Source organism: Acanthaster planci, linkage group LG13 (genome assembly GCF_054643075.1).
Source record: "Acanthaster planci isolate LZ-2023a linkage group LG13, COTS_SCS, whole genome shotgun sequence".
Taxonomy (NCBI): domain Eukaryota; kingdom Metazoa; phylum Echinodermata; class Asteroidea; order Valvatida; family Acanthasteridae; genus Acanthaster; species Acanthaster planci.
In genome coordinates, this window is record NC_141789.1 from 2,608,244 (window position 1) to 2,625,008 (window position 16,765).

The 16,765-nt window shown below is 43.8% G+C and overlaps 2 protein-coding genes across 3 annotated transcripts in view; one reads left to right on the top strand and one right to left on the bottom strand.

The window, feature by feature from the left end:
• Nucleotides 1-12,944, bottom strand: part of LOC110977030 (cilia- and flagella-associated protein 58-like) — a 44,966-nt gene extending 32,022 nt beyond the window's left edge. For both annotated transcript variants that reach the window (XM_022230790.2, XM_087144783.1), the window contains exons 1-11: nucleotides 12,772-12,944; nucleotides 10,957-11,262; nucleotides 10,216-10,364; nucleotides 9,550-9,706; nucleotides 8,931-9,125; nucleotides 8,507-8,644; nucleotides 7,187-7,346; nucleotides 6,367-6,641; nucleotides 5,810-5,971; nucleotides 5,222-5,340; nucleotides 3,168-3,336 (exon numbers count right to left, since the gene is read on the bottom strand). In XM_022230790.2, the coding sequence (XP_022086482.1) occupies nucleotides 3,168-3,336; nucleotides 5,222-5,340; nucleotides 5,810-5,971; nucleotides 6,367-6,641; nucleotides 7,187-7,346; nucleotides 8,507-8,644; nucleotides 8,931-9,125; nucleotides 9,550-9,706; nucleotides 10,216-10,364; nucleotides 10,957-11,262; nucleotides 12,772-12,780 (1,839 nt within the window). In that variant the 5' untranslated portion in view covers nucleotides 12,781-12,944. The remainder of the gene's footprint in view (nucleotides 1-3,167; nucleotides 3,337-5,221; nucleotides 5,341-5,809; nucleotides 5,972-6,366; nucleotides 6,642-7,186; nucleotides 7,347-8,506; nucleotides 8,645-8,930; nucleotides 9,126-9,549; nucleotides 9,707-10,215; nucleotides 10,365-10,956; nucleotides 11,263-12,771) is intronic.
• Nucleotides 12,945-13,180: 236 nt separating this feature from the next.
• LOC110977031 (grpE protein homolog 1, mitochondrial-like) lies at nucleotides 13,181-16,765 on the top strand. Its single transcript, XM_022230791.2, has 4 exons — nucleotides 13,181-13,319; nucleotides 14,472-14,646; nucleotides 15,086-15,322; nucleotides 15,815-16,765. The coding sequence occupies exons 1-4, from the start codon at nucleotides 13,228-13,230 to the stop codon at nucleotides 16,010-16,012; spliced, it is 702 nt and encodes a 233-aa protein (XP_022086483.2). The 5' UTR covers nucleotides 13,181-13,227; the 3' UTR covers nucleotides 16,013-16,765.

The following is a 16,765-nucleotide window of genomic DNA, read 5'->3' on the forward strand; positions in this document are numbered from 1 at the left end:
TGTGATTCAATTGAACTCTTCACACTTCCACGGCTACGTGGGAACTGTGCTTCCAATAAAAACCAGATAAAATCCGTTCACGGTGTACATCTCGAATCTCTGTGCAATGAATGTCTGTGTTTGGATATGTACCGCTACAGTGTACATGTACAGTACATGTATATTCACTGCAGTTCAACTCTGATTTGTTGGTCTGCCTGGAGGACGTAGCAATGTGATGATGGTTCACGGCGGCATTGGGTAGAATCGGGCATTGTGGACTGCAGCTTGTTTTTGAAGTCTGGTACTACTCCTTCTTCTAGACTCCCTAGGTGAGGCAGAGATGGCCAACGACCTCGCTCTCTTTATGGAATACAAGTACATGTTTCTGGGCAGAGGCCCTGAGGCAAAGCCATGCCGATGATATCAGGCAAAGTACCGTAGACCCCTATCCAGTGCCGGGCAAAAGGGATGGGGTTAAGAAAGGGTTAACAATGAAGAAAATTTGCTAGAAGGAATAACAGTTTCTTGGTAAGATCGCGTCCTCGCTATTGAAGATCACTGGGCGATGATGAAGCGGAGTTTAAGTGCACCCAATTAGCATCTGTCGGCTCGGCATGGGGCAACTATCAGCAGTAATTCTAATGGGTTATTCCGACTGGATAAAAGGGATCATAAACAATATTATACATGGCTATAGCTGGACAAATTCATCTTACACATGTATGCTGTGTGAATCTCCCCCCCCTCCCGACTGCAGTCATGCTGGAACTGTACCGGTATTTCTCATTAAAAATCACGGTGAAACTGCAGCAATGCCGGGCTTTGCCTCTGGCGCGCGAGCCAGGCTCTAGCCGTCGAGATTACACCTTCAAACGTTGCCGACGACCCCCCCCCCGCATTTAAAGCCAGCCGGCCAGCATGCAGTTACACAACTTGCAGAAGTTGGGTTCAACGTTCGCAGGCTCATGGCTGCTGCCATCTGATCTGCGCGCAGCAATTAGCACGAATGCATGACTAACAGGAGGAAGAAATTGATTCTTTCTCTGATATTCTGAGTTTGACGGATGGCGCTCTCAAGGTCACAATGGGACTGCATGAACAGGTTTGGGTTTCCGCAACAGCTTGCGGTCATGACATTTAACACTACAACACAAATACTGCCACCGGCTGTCAACAATCAACATGAACAGATCAGGTTCACAGGGCTTCAGTGCGGTTTATATCACAACACTGAAGTTTAAAAATGCAAAGCCTTTGATACTAAACACCTAAAAGGTGCAATTATCACACTTGAAAAGTTCTAACAGTAAACAAGATCTCTAACCCAAACAAAACTTCCCACAAGAGGCCTTTGGAGTTTTCATAATTTAGGCAGTAGAAAGATGTTTTTTTTATTATCCAGGTGTGTTTGCAATTAACAAATCATTTATTTATTAACATTATCATCAATTAGCAGCTGGCTTAAACAAGGGACACTGATTTTGTCTTTGGTAATTTCTTCTTAAAAGCCATATTTTCTTTAGCAAGTCATGATGTCAACAGAGCAATCCATCAAACGGGCAGAGTAAAAGAAGCTTCTTGACCGTTGAACAGATACATGTGTATCAAAGGTAGAACTCAAATAAGCTAAAGGTCCTCTTATTGATTGTGGGTGGAAATAGAAAGCTTTTAAGATTGCAGAGATAAAATAGACATGGCTGACCAATGTGCAAGCCAACTCAATGCACGCCGAGTAAACCCCACTGCGGTAATGGATGTACCCGTGAGGGCAAGATCCGTAGAAAAAATTTCACGATTCAAAATGATCGAGCCGTGGGAAGGGAAGGGGTGTCAATGAACTGGTCTGATTTATGTCCTTACATTTTGCTCTGTCGACAGCTGAGACAACACAACGGCCACAGCAGATTTGAGGAAAACTTTTGTGGGAAATGATGCTTTCGGGACAAAAAGGTCGATCGCAATCCTCATGCTGATTACTGATTAAAGAACTGATCACTCGATAATGGCCGGGCGCAAACAAGAGATCTCGCAGCAGGAGACAAGACTTTTTTCCACTCCCTGTTTGCAGCAAATATTCATGGCTAGGCCGTGCCCTGAAGGCAACAGATTTTGTTGAGATAGAGTTTGAAGATGTTTCATATTACAGCCTTCACTAACTGAAATGCATTTATGCATGACTGGCCTATCTTCCTTATGATAATTGCTGCGACAAGAGCAAGTGCTTGTGGAAATGCTGTCCATGGGTGAATGAATGTGCAAATGTAAGCGCAACCTTTTTCAAGGTGGGGTGAATCACCACCAGTTCAGGATTTCAACTTTTACACGACGACGGATCACATCTCTGGCACATGTACATGTACACTGTATCTACCACAACGCTATACCTACAAGGTCAAATGTTTAACAACTGGAGAGCCCTTTAGATGCAAATTTACAGGTAATAATGAAATGCCCAAGTTTCTAGTCCATCAGGCTTCAGTTCAGTGCCGAGCGAAGTGGGAGGTCTTCAGCAGACGAAAAGTAGGGTTTGAACTTAAGAAAGTTAACAATTGTAGGCCTGTCGGTGTATGTGAATTTTATGTTCTTTTCCCCTTCAATTCCCCCCCCAAAAAAAACACTGCTCAGAAGGTAATAAGCAATATTTCAAAACAACATTCTGCACTCTCAGCTTGACGGGTATTCCTGTTGACAGATGTCCCTAAAGAGCCTGCTCAGTGTCGACGAGGGAAGATGTGCAATTTTACCCCAAGATCTGCAGCTTAAGATCGTACAACTGGCACTTTCTTACCAAAAAGCCAGCGTTACACAAATGGCGATTACAAGAAATAAACCGCTCATGAGGTTGCATCACTATATGTAGCTGTTTCTTCAAAATCACACCAACTTACATCAGACAAATTCCTACCCCAGCTAGCTCGTCAATATTGCCAACTTTCAAATCTGATGAACTTAATGGAGGGCATGATCTACTGTCATGCAGTTTGCCCATCACTGACACCCCTTAGGGGAAAATACAAAACCAAAGAAGATATTACTCGTGGTTTTCACTTCAATGGTTTATCTTGAGGTTAGGAAGGTTTAACAGGTCTACGGGGTACCTCTGAATAAAACCTCAAGTTACCCTTGGTTGAATTGTACTTTCTCGCCTTCCCGAAATAACCCCCAAAAGCTGTAGCACGACGTACCTGATCGAGTTCTTTCTTCTGGCGCAGGCGCTCAGCGTCCGCCTCCGAGATGATCTTGAGGAGTTTGCGTTCCTCTGCCTCCTGGGCCTCGATGTAGGCCTTGCTCTCGGCCGCTTGCTGCTTCATCCGCTGCAGCTCCCCCTTCAGGGCTTCCTTCTCCTTCTCCACCCTAGAGAGAGACGAGGAATAGGGGTGTAAAACCGGATCGATAGGAGAGAGCCAATCTCAGAGAGCCAAATATTCATCTAGTCGTATACAGTTCAAATGCATAAGCTGGTCGTTCGTGCAAACTTATCTAAAGCTCAAAGTCAAGTCAAGTAAATTCTGTTTGAAACTGCATGAAATTGTGGAACAAATCTGGAAGGCGCATGATTACATATTATTTTGTTTTGCTCTGTCTGACCTTTTTGTAATATTTTTTATTTTCTTACTTTTAATTTTCCTGTATTTTAATGAGTGTTTTTCTGGCTTTGCAAATTTATTGTTTTAACTTAGCTTGTTTTTGATGTACAGTTTTTAGTGATTTCATATGTATTTATATACACGTGATTTAGTAAGAATGTTAAATTGTACTGCACTGTCGAACAGCATGTTGCTGAAGCTGGCGCATTAAAAATTCATTATTATTATTATTATTATTATTATTATTATTATATATAGTGCTTTAAAGCCACTTATAGTGCTCAAAGGTCACAGGGCCAATTTTGGCAGTCAGTGTAAAGCCTGGTTTCCATATCGACGTAAGAAATGCAGAGCAAAATGCAATCAAGATGCAAACTGCAAAGCAAAGATATGGGAACATGCCAAACTGTTGTATCGCTGACAACGCAGACAAAAGCAAACCAGCCCACGAACGATCGGCAAAGTTGAGCCAGGTTCAACTTTGCCGGCTGTCTGCACCGAGTAGCCGTGGTATCCAAATACAAACATGTATGCTGGCATGACCGGGCAAGCAACGATGTCCCTCTCGCTTAGTTCCACAAATTTTGCCCATTTTTCCCTCATTGCTTTAAATATTACACCCCAGTGATCAACTGAATAGCTGACCATCAATGTAATGCATGAAACGGGAGCAGAGGTTTGGCATCATGAGGCAGTGCAGTCCATCTAAAAGCACATTTTCTGCAAAAAATCAGAGTTTCGGATGCCATTTTTGGGTGGAATGACGTCATGCACTGTTTCTTCCATTTGCGTCTGCGTCTTCACGTCTTGCATTCCGTCTGCATTACAAACAACCATATGGAAACCAGGCTTAAGTGAGTTTGCAGCCTCTATCTTAACCACTTCGTGCCGGGGCATTTTTCAATGTTGAGGATGCTGGGCCGGCATGACTATCATTTTTTCCGTTTTCAAAATCCTTCAACAATTCATCATTCCATTTAACAGTCGTTTATAGCCACACAGAGTAATCTTCAGGCACTACTCTAAGTTGACAGGTGACCTTCATTGACGCCCGAATATTTCAGCCAGGCCTGCAGCCTTGTAAACAGAGCCCAGATTGTGCGGTGTTATACAACTGTCTTTTGTTCACGAACCTGGCTCAGTGCACTGCTGACCTCTTTTCAATAGGGGCCAGATTAGCATGCAGCGGTGCTGTGTGGCTCATCGCTGCGGTGGTGGAGAGCTTTTGTCCCCGGTGGTAATCCGCTTGCTCTAAATACCCCAAACCCTGGTATACGGTTTCTAAATAACGCTGGATTATCACCACTTTTGAGAGCGAAAAATGCCGGTCATGCCCAGCAGCCTGGTCTTTTGTTAGGAGTACAGTCTTTTGTTACAGGGCCCTGTTTCCTTTGTCCGAGTTCGGAGACCCCGGCCACACATATAAACCATACGGCTCCGATTTCGGAGTCCCCGGCTGGTAGTGGTTAACGGGTACCCATATATCCATCTTGGTGATGAGAAGCAAGTAGGGGTAGATTGGCTTGCTTGAGGACACAACGTGTAACCAGCTGGTGGATCAGGAGTCACAAACCCTACCCACTAGGCCACATCGCCATGCGGCCGTATTTCTGTACACTAGGCACAGCTCGTAAAATGTATAAAGTGCTTACCGCTGGTGGTCGAGGTGTTCCTTGACCAGCGCAGCTTCTTTGGCAGTGATCTCCTCCTTCAACTGGTCGATCTGATGGTTCATGATCTTCAGCTTGCGTTTCATTTCTGTGATCTCATCCTGTGTTTTTTTTTGAGGGTGTACAAAATTTGACAAGGCATCAGAGATTACAAATCTGCACAAATCAGAAGTAACAAATGTTGAAGCATAACACAGACTTCAAGGGGATAAATCATGCTTGGCGAATCAGGTTTCCCTAGTTGTTACCTATGGAAGTTGCAAAGCCAGCACTTTTCTAAACCTGGTAAGCTGTTGAGAGCCAATGGAAGCTTTCTCCTCTTGAATCTCAAGTATTTAGATCTTGCACGAATCAGAAGCAATGACTGACAATCTGTCAGAGATGCTTGTACTGGACCCACGTACATGCCCACGAACGTTTGACAGTCTATACTTAAACTTCAGTGAGCTTTACTGCCAGCCGTCAACATCCAACGAGACTGAATTTGAGTCCACTCGAAACAAACTCCAAGGGAAGCGCGCATCGGTTGCCGGGGCAGCGGCACTGGATGTCAGGGCCTGGGATCGTTACCTGCGACTCGATGAGGTTCTTGCTGTACAGGTTGCGGTCGCTGCGCACCGCCTCGTACAGGTTCTGCTGCTGCTTCAGCTTGGTCTCCGCCTCGGCGATCTTCTTCTTGTAGTCGAAGATCTGCATCTCCCGTACCTTGACGTCCTCCATGTGCTGCAGCACCTGCACTCAAAAGCAATGGATGCCAAAGACTGATCAACGATCTAACGTTTTCCAGTACGGCGCACTGAGGCCTGAGAACATCAAGGATAATTTACAGAGAACTGGGGATCAAAGAGAGAACAAATGATTTACGACTGTTCTCCATTTATTCAACATCCTTAAGGAGCATCCTAAACGCTGGAAAGGTATTGAACACTCCAATGCAAACATTGCTCATTCCAATTGTGAACACCTGCTGTTCCTAAAAGGAAGGCACAACACCTGTTCCCATCAATACCTCTGTAAGCTTTGAACTGGAACAGCCCTTTCCAGTTAGAACAAAGGAGAATGCACTGCCTTCCGTAAAACATTACAGGGACGTTCTGATTTTTTTTCGGGGGGGGTCTGCTATTCACCTTCTGGGTGAGGTCGCTGGCCTCGTTGATGTAGCGGTCCCGCTCCTTCTCCAGCTGGTAGATGATCTTGCGCTGCTTCTGCGCCTCGTCCTTGTAGTTCTGGATCTCCTGCTCCAGGTTCTTCTTGGACTGCTCGTGGAGCTTGACCAGGTTGAGCTGCTTCTGGGTGGCGTTGGCCGCCTTCAGCAGGTTCTTGTTCAAGATGTCCCGCTCCCGCACCAGGTCGTCGATGGCCTTGCGGTCCATCTCCACCTGCTTCTTGTTGCTCTCAATTTCTGGTAAAGGTAACAAAAACAAATTCTTTTTAAAAATATCCGAAGAAAAACAATACTTTTCTGACAGGGACTGGTAGAAACTAATTGCAGGAAACTCTGTTTTTTTCCCAGATGTATTACAAAAACTAATTCAACCCCTTAAGGTTTCAGCTACCCTATGACAAATGTTGTTTCAACTGGATGTGCAGAAGAAATTCACTTATGAGTACATCTGTCAGGTTTCTATTCTATCCGACAAAGGGCTTTGATATTAAACATATAGTTCATGCTGTCACACATGTCAGCCAGTACACTCAGCACTTAATCTCAATTTGAAAGGTTACATTTTTTGGCCTACTTGTCTTCGACAATTTTTTTTAAAAATCAGTATGCCCCCTTTTCGTAACATTGTCAAAATGATCACAGTCCATCGGATGGAAAAAATCTAAGAGTTCAAGCAGACATTGTGATGGTATCAGAGATAGGGTACAGGTGACAGGAGGATTTCAAATTCCTCCCCAGCTATTTTAGGGTTAGGCCTCGGGGATTTTTTTCCAGGGACTTACCTCGCTCCAGAGCAATGATCTGGGATTTCAGGGTTTCCTTCTGCTGTTCCGTGTCACCCTTCTGTTCCTCCACCTGGCGCAGCTTGCGTTGGATGGTCTCTCGCATCTTGGTTAGGCGGACGGTGTCCGTCTTGAGCACGCCAATTTCATCCTCTTTGGCCTGAAAACAAACGAGCCCATTTGCAACGTGGATGCCTTTACTGCCATGTTATTTGATTCAGACTGGCTGAACGGGGTTGAGTTCAGAGTTAAATGAAGTCAGGGTGGATAAAACTGCCTCAGAGAAGGATTCAGCTGAGACCAAAATGCCAAGCACTTGAAAGCTTTGAAATCAGACTGACTGTACTGACTGACAGTCCAATAAGTGAAATTCTTCTCTGAGAAGAAAATGCAATCTAAACATTAATGATGTATTTTGGATGGATTAGGATTCAACGTGGATAAGATTTAAAGGTCTTTAATGGGCCTTTGGGACAGTTTTGGGAAGGGGGATTCTGAAACGCTGGTTGAAGTTTTCATGTTTTTTCAGTTAACAGATTTTTTCACAAGCTGTTTGGAATTTTCCTGATTAATTTGTCAGGAATATGCTGTCAACAGTTGAAACTGCAGAAATAATGGGAGCAAACATGCTACAGGTGGTGATGTAGGAAGATGGGGAAACATATGGAAGCTAGGGCTGAGTCAATTCGAATAATTCACTATTCGAACATTCGGCCTTCAATTTGATCGAATATCCTAATATTGGGTCGTACCAACCGGCAGATTATTGATGAACAAACCATATACAAAATCAGTTGCAATAACGCACACAATTGTACATTATAATCACTATCATAGCTTCTCACATCTAGGAGTATCTCCAGCCACGATTTAGCAAGATGAACAATAGGAATACTTCTTGTCCAGTTGAAAATTTCTACTCCTTTTAAATTATTTAATGAATAATTTACCTTTTGAATCATTGATAGGTTTCTGTCGCTTTCATTTAAATCTGCTTGAAACAAGCCTCCATAGTACATTTTTTCTCATTTAAAGCAAAAGAAAATGTTCCCTTCCTTTTCCTGAATTTCGCATTTGAATATTCAAATTTGAAAATGATATTCAAATATTTGATAATCGATCGAATATTTGATTATTCGGATATTCAGCACAGCCCTAATGGAAGGTCATGACTCAGGTTCAAAATCTAGACAAGCTTACGAGACAATGGACATTTTTTTATTCAAAGTAAGCAGTGAAGATTGCATTGCTAGGAATGCACTGTTGAGACTCAATACAGCAGCCACAACTGCAGGGGGGAAGAGTGCAAGGGTTACTGACCTTGAGCTCAGCGACCCTGGTCTGGTTCTCCTGGGCCAAGCCGTCGCAGCTGATCAGCTGCTGCTCGTAGTCCTGTTGGAGTTTGCTGAAGCGCTGGTTCAGGACGTCCATCTCTTTGACAGTGCGCTCAAACAGAATCTACCCAAGTGTCAGAAACGGAACCAAAAAAAATGGGCAAATGGAAAGGTATAAATCATAACCGTGGGTCATCTGCAAATGTTTTCCCTTTTTTTCCCCCAAACCCACGGTCTATCAGAAAACTTGGAGATGTGCAAGCCTCTGTCAACATTCAGGCCCTGGTCATCGGTTCAAACTTCACCCTGGTAAATTTTCACTTTGCTTTACTCTGACAGTTACAGAAATGGAGCTGGAATGTCCAACTTTGAGGATTCTCTTTAATTTCTTCTTTTTTTCTCGTCCCCACCTTCTGTTCTTTGAGCTGGGTCTCCAGCCGGCCGATGTCGTCCTTGTAGCGCTGCGCCTGCAGCTGCATGGTCTTGATGTCGCCGGCTTTCTGCTCCAGCTCCAGCTTGGACTGCTTCAGCTCCCGGTCCAGCTTCTCCTTGCGCCGCGTCTCCCGCTGGGCCTCGTTGCTGCGCACCTGGATGTCCTGGGCCAGCTGTTACCGGGGATGCATCCACAACAAAAGGGAAGGAGAAACTGCGTAAGAATGGTGGGGGGCGTAGGTCTGCCGAAGATATTTGGTACCACAGGACACAGTTTGCTGTTCTCTACTGGCGGCTGACCCTTGAAGGGTCCCTGATATGAATTTCAGCAGGAAACCTGTTTTTGTGCAACTAGCCGTTCCTGTAAATTATGTGAAAAACTATTTGACACCCCAATAGTACGAGTCTTATTGAAAAGGGTTTTAACAGTTTCCGTGCTATTCATGCAATGTCATGTCTGGAAGACAGTATTTATTTTATTAGTTTTCTGTTTAAATTTGGGAACTCAAAATCTGCAGGGAAAACTTGGCTCACTAGCCAACTTCCACGCACCGAAACGAGGAAAAGAATGTACGACTCCAAACCCAGTTCTCTTACCTCGGCAATCTTGTTTTCGGCTTCCGCCCTGTCCTGCTCGGCTTTCTGCTGGTTGTTGGCCGCCTCTGCCAGTGACTCCCGCAGCTTGACAATCTCGGCCAGCTGTTCGTCCCTCTCTTTGGTCAACTCTTCCTTGGCTTTCAGAAGCTCGTTGACACTGGGGAATTCAATCATTCAGAAAACACAATCATTTACAAAACAAATGTTTAAAATGGGAAACAAACGAAGCAATCTTTGAACAGTAAACAACCGTTCAGCAATGTTTTCAGTGGGTAAATTCTGAGTTCACAGTTTCAACAGAAAAACCTATGCACTGAACCTCGTCTTCCCTGGATGATATCACAGCAACAGTGCCGTCATTTGTCCAGGAACGCATGAATAATTGAAACATTAATATGAGAGTGCAGTTTCAATGCATTTTTAAAACCTAGCAGGGTTGTCTGATAATTTTCATACAATGAAACAGAGTATAAAGTGGCAGAACCATCGCATCTTAAGAAAACTTCAATACTGCTACTCTTTATTAAACACGAATCAAGGTCCCACTCTGTGCCACAGCGTCTGGGCCAGATCAAGCAGAGACAGGTATTCCAAGAACACTAACACAAAAATGTGGATGGCCATGTTAATATGTACGATAGCAAGAAATGGGGTAGCAGCACCCACCTGTGCTCTTGACCCATGGTCAGACCAGCCCCTTGCTCCACCAGCTTGCTCAGGTTGGCAATCTCCAGCTTGAGGGACTGGATGGTCTCCCGGGCTCTCTGCTCCTTCTCATGGGAGGCGTCCACCATCTTCCAGGCTCTCTCGATTTCCTGACGCAACCAAAAAATCAAGACAGGTGACCATCTCAGATGAGTTGAATTGGCCACGAAACAATGATAAATGAAATAAGACAAGAAGAAATGAATGCCACATTTTTTGTGTAAACAGAACTGGGGCTGTTGGCAATTCCTTGGAATAACTTCGAACAGAGAGAGTAGAACGTAGGAAGCATCGTGCATCATATAAGAACAAGTAAATTGCCACGACACATGTTTCACTAAGTAGAAACAGTAAGAAATTCTGAGTTCAAGCTCTCAATTTCAAAGTTCACATTTCAAAACACAAAACAGGTCTTTCACAAAGCCACAGCAAACAAGACGACTTCAGAAATCAACCTTATGCACTGTACATGTGGACAATGACAGTTTTTGCTAATACGCACAGGACACCTTGTCCAAAAGTTATGGCTACGGCTGGAAATTACTCAAGCCACTGTCTAGTGGCTGCAACTACCTCCTATAGACATGAGTGTTACTCACAGCCACTGCCACTTGATTTGGACATGGCTCAAGCATTTACTCCTGCATCAGATAAAAGAAGCCACCAGCCTTGCACAGTAAGGCAGTGAGGTGATTTACGTACCTTTTTCAGCTGTGCGATGGTGGTCTGGTCTTCTTGAGACAGCCGCAGCGCCGTGGCCACTTTGGCCGAGTTGGCAACGATCTCGCTGTTCAGCTCCCGGCACTTGGTCATTAGCCGTTTCTCGCTCTCGTGCGACTTGCGCAGCGCCCGGTGCAGCTTCTCGTACTCCACCCGGAACTTCTCCAAGCTGCGGTCACCCATCAGCTCATTCAGCACCTCCTGGAAGTCCTTCTCCAGCGCCTCGAAGGCGCTGTCCTCAATCGCTCCTTTGTCCTTGCTGGGACTTTCCCCATCTGGCTTCTTCTCCTGCTCAACGGAAACCAATGGAACTCTGTAAAAATCATTCTCCTTTTTTTTGTCTCCCTTTCTGCGGAGAAAACGGGCATTTGTGACTCACATTCTCACTTGGCATGGTATCACAACAGTAACAAGGGCCTGAGGACCTGTGCCATACAGAAATGCTATACATAACTTGTAAGTGCAACAAAGTTTCCAGATGGCTGATTGCATGAATTTGAAGCAGGCCTAGGCCTATCATTTATAAAATAAAGATGAACAAAGAATCTGACTGAAATGCTTTTTTTTTTTCATTGCACCTGATCGCAAAATATGTCTGAAGACTTTTTAAAATTTCTGAATTTCTTTAAAAAATTTGTGCAAAACACTCCTGATAAAGCAAATAAAATATTAATACTACGATAGGCCTATAATTATGATGAGTGTGCACACAAACAAGGCCTATAATGATACGAAATGTATGTGGACGTACACACAAACAAGGCACAAGACATTGGGACATCTCTAACCCAGGACAACTCATACCTGGGACAACTCATATCCGAGACATCTCGTACCTGGGACACTTCGTACCCAGGAAAAAATGCTTCCAAGTTGCAGATAATGGATGAGAAGTTATGGCTCTATCCAATTCAGAGATGCTATCCGTTATACATGTAGATTGAATTTAGGAATAAACTTTGGGTGCTTTGAGGGTGTGTTACTGCGTGATTTATCTCTACGTGGACACTGTATGTAGTGGAGCCTTGGGAGGGTAGAAATAATAGGAAGGAATTAAACAAGTGTAGATCGGAACCATACTTACCCAAACAATAATTGCTAATCAAAGGGATTTGCCTGAAGCTTTTATTTTTAGAAATGTTAGTCAAAAACGATTAAGCCCAGTAAAGCCCTTTTCAGTGCCTGCTAATTAGTGGTTCTAAGGATGTCGCACCACCTTTCATCATAGGACTATCCGCCCACGCACTGCACTTATGCCTACATGTATGTGAAATGCTTTTCCATGTTTTTTTTTCATGCTCAATTGGTTCTTATTTCTACCACACAAAAAAGGCTTAGTTTTACACACAAAAAAGATGGCTGCATTATCAGCAATCAAAGACCGGATTTGATATGCCATAGTATAATTCTAACGTAATGTCGCCACAAGCTAATATGCAATTTTTCTCTTGGGTTAGGCCCCTATGAGTAGTTGTCCCGGCTACGAATTGTCCCAGGTACGAGATGTCCAACATTCCATTTTTATTTGCTTCTCCCAACTCCTTCCAAGGCCACACAGGAAAAACACAGCTCAGTCAGTCTCCAACCATGATGCCAACTCACATACTTTCCCACTTCAATTCATAATTACAAGAGGGCTCAGGCCCACAAGGCAACAACATGCATTATCGCAGGCAGCGATGCCTCATGACTGAGCTGAGTGAGATCGAGAGATTCGCTCTCACGATCCGAGCATTATCAGTCTTTCTCAACGAGCAGACGAGAGTGTCACAAGGATACTTTTTACCACTGCCTCACCTCTGACATGTTTTTGATGCTTTATTCACTCTCTCAAGGTAGATTATCTCAGTAGCTTTCCAATTATTACGAAATTTGGAGTACTTTTTACAATGTGTGAAAAATGTAAACAACTTTTCAACCCAGGGAACTAAAAACTGTTTACACGGGATACCGGGATTGGATGGTTACCAGGCTGGTGCACTCACCAAGTGGTGAAAATCATTGCGCAGAAAAATAGTCTGCTCACGAAGAAAAATAATATTCATCTGACCTAAAAATGATAAATTTGAGTTCAAAGCAACAAAACTGATTTTTCAAACAGTTTAAATAGAAACTCTGCTCTTTGAAAAACTGGTTAAGGACAACAGCTCTTCTGAAATATTTTTCTTAACTCCTTTTACGCTTCTTTACCTCAATATATTCATCCGCTAGATCAAAGCATTATGGGAGTTCAAAGGTGATGTAATATTCAAAATGGCGACGGCCATGCAGCTGCGATCAGTGGCGAGAAGTTTGCTTTTACCGAGACTGAGTGCTTCTAGATTGCTTAGAAATAACAATCAAAGGTACATGTGTGAGGCAAAAAGTGGCGCTTATTATTTTTTGTGACTTAGCTGGCATATTTGAGATGAGGATGTGTTTTCTTCATTCAGCGGGAAAATTTACGGTGGTAGCGCCGCGGCATGTTATTTTGTGCATTTTATATGTATTACGCAACACGTAACCACTTTGCATCAGTATTTCTTGCTGAGCATATTTTGGATAAATGGGATGACATGAGCATGTAATCATGAAAATAAATGAAACAACATGTTCCTAGATTAGCATGATTAGCAAAGTGTAAGTAAGTTACTGTCTGACGGCAGGCCCCTTACAATTAATTACATGCAAGTTAGTACCTACTAGTACTAACACTGACTAGCAAGTTAGTACCTACTAGTACTTACACTGACTAACACGACTAACTAACTGGCATGTAATTATAAGGGGCCTACCGTCAGACAGTAGTAAGACCGTGAAGGTAGACTTGTCCGAAAAACCATGAAAACTACCCCCAGAACTGGGGGATTCAATGTCTGCTGCCCTTCCACAAATGTGGCGAACGTCAAACCCCATGGTCAGATCGGGGGGGTAGGCCCTACACATGGTATGACAATGACATGGTATGACATGAACCTCAAGAAGTGTCAGTGCCATTCAATCCATGGTTTGTAATGTTGATTATCTGTGGAAAGTGTGAAAATTTCTGCATGTGCTATTTGTATTGGTAGTTTCAGGAAGAACTCAATATTCCTTTTTTCATTTGGCAATGGAGATGCATCAGATGCCTGGGTTCCCGTCATTGCCTATCCCAACTACATGTATTTATTTCTTTGGGGGGACGGTGTACCTCTTGTCTTTTGCATTTATTCTCCGCTTTTCATTTGTTCTTTACTAGTGGTTGCGTAGTTACCAACTGTGCCGGAAGTTATTATCTAAATTAAATGTTTCCTCAAGTTTTGGGGATCACGTCCATTCTGGTTCCCTCCCCCCCCCGGTAAATGCTTGATCTGCTTCTGAGTGAGAGGATGCTGTCGAAAGTTCCACAGAAAACATAAGTACCACCACCGTTCTTAAGTGAAAGAACATTTTGGCTTTGCTTACACCAGCCATTTAAGTTGCATAAGAGAAACAAACTTGAAATTCAAGCAAAAAAGTGCTGTTCGTATCACGTACAGAATTCAGTGGCAATCGACAGAGACACAGGAAGCTAGCAAGTCAGATGCAAAGGTGACAGAGAAGAGTGCACCAACAGAGGGCGGCAAAGCAGAGGAGAAAACAGACTTAAGTGCGGCGGAGAAGACCCTCAAGGAGGAGAAGGAGAAACTTCAGGCACAGATTGCTGAAATCACAGTGAGTGGGTAGTCTAGTTGAAGTATGGGAGATTCAGGTCACCCTCAATGAAGGGCTAGATAGGTGAGTCTGTAGACTGTTTAATGGAGCACCAGAGTGGCATTCTGGAAGTCACAAGTTTAAATGCTTCGTTTCTTTGATCAAGGAGAGATTGCAATCAATTTCAAACGCCACAATTATTCTGTAAGGAAGGTTCAGAGTCGTTTCATGGGCCTGAAAAGTGGCATAACAATTTCGAAGAGGAAGTCACACTTTGAAAATCTTGGGGTTGGCATGGGCCAGACTTATGCATTATTCATTTAAACATAACACCACCAGGTGTATTGTAAAAAAATAAACTATTATGCTCCAGCCTTAATCAACACATATCCTCTGTGAGGAGAATTCAGGAGATGTCACTGTTTTCTTTTTCACTGGTCCAATTTCGTTTCATCAACAGGATAAATATAAGCGAGCGCTTGCAGAGACAGAAAATGTCCGGACGAGATACAAGCGGCAGCTGGACGACAGCAAGCTGTATGCCATCCAGGGCTTCTGCAAGGACCTGCTGGAGGTGTCGGACATCTTGGACAAGGCCATGGGCAGCGTGCCTGAGGAAGAGCTGAAGCGGAAGGAGAATGAGTCACTGCGGAGCCTGTACCAGGGCCTGCAGATGACAGGAACAGAGCTGCAGAAGGTAGGATCAGGGGAGAGGAGGGGGATGTTGGAGGGGATGTCCGTCAGTCAAGTTCGTCCGAGTTTCGATACAAGTCCCGAAACCAGTCTTTGACAAGTCCCCTGCTGTCAGTGACATTCCAACTGGCAAGTACAGGCTGAAATTTTGAAATGGTCATCCTAGCTTCCATTCAGGACCCATGCCTGTGAAAAGCGCTTTCTTGGCATAGTGGTAGATGCTGTTCGAAAGAACAGCAACATTTTTCCCCCCAAGAAGAAAAAAGAATTGGGCACAAAACATTTGTATGTTACCGGACAGAAAATGTTCCCATCTGAATTACAATAAGCTCATTGGCAAACCGTTCATTGTTGAGATTTTTTAACACGTCAGACTTTAGAAGTGTGCAAATAGGGCGCGAAAACTCTGCACAGGAAAGCACTGACTTTTTAACATTAAACCAACATGAACAATTTTCACACCTGCTGTATGTGTTTTTCACTTGTTTACCCGCAGGTATTTAACAAGCACAATCTTCATCGGATTGATCCTCTGGGGCAGAAGTTTGACCCGAACCTCCACGAGGCTATGTTTGAGGTCCCTGCCGAGGAAGGAAAGAACCCCGGCGACGTTGCTGTGGTGACCAAAATCGGCTACCGGCTCCACAGTCGGACATTACGACCGGCCCTGGTTGGCGTGGTGAAAGCCTCATGATGCGTGTCCAAGCTGTTAGATAATGACTATTTAAAACCTGGGGTGGTTCCGTGCTTGTTTCGAGGGGACAGTTTGCAGATGACTGCCACTTTTCTGTTTTGTTGTCACGCTGCTGTGACCGAGTCGGGTCTTCGCGGAGAGGTTTTGGACATCTTGTAACAGAAGCAACAGTGAACCTTTCTTACACATGCATAATCTCGCCCCTCTTTGTAGCTCTTATGATAAACACAGGTCATCACTTTAGAAATGTCCTTGGGAACTGAAACAAAGTTCATTATTCACAGTTTGGAAATAATTTTGCTTCAGTAATGCTCTCATACAGGCTAGTTTTAAAAAAGGGACAAGAAACAAGCATTTTAATAATTCAGGTTAAAGGCAATTGGGTACCATTTACAGATTTGTAAGTCACACGAGTTAGAAATAGTACATTTGTCAAGTACTCACCTGACATAGCCCACTTCTACATCAGTGAAATTTGGAGAAAATGGATTTTAAGGTGCCCTAGTTTCAGTTTGCACCTTGCAGTTACCAAAAACCTCAAAGGAGTTTTGGCAGGTTGCCAGGGAGATATTTCACTCGGTATTCAAAGGGGCACCGCAGAACGGTGCGTGCATGCATGATCTGGTTCTTGTGGTGTTGACATATCATTTGTCTTTTCATGACAAAATTCTCAACCGCGGCAAAAAAAGGTGCATGTTTGGGAATGTCAGTTATTAAAGAGAACAAGAATAAAGACATCATTTAAAAGCACGA

Bases quoted from the DNA above. Each gene is read 5' to 3' on its own strand.
- LOC110977031 (XM_022230791.2), top strand. From the start codon at position 13,228: ATGGCGACGGCCATGCAGCTGCGATCAGTGGCGAGAAGTTTGCTTTTA. The intron at 13,320-14,471 runs GTACATGTGTGA...TATCACGTACAG, and splicing joins CTTAGAAATAACAATCAAAG to AATTCAGTGGCAATCGACAG. The intron at 15,323-15,814 runs GTAGGATCAGGG...GTTTACCCGCAG, and splicing joins CAGGAACAGAGCTGCAGAAG to GTATTTAACAAGCACAATCT.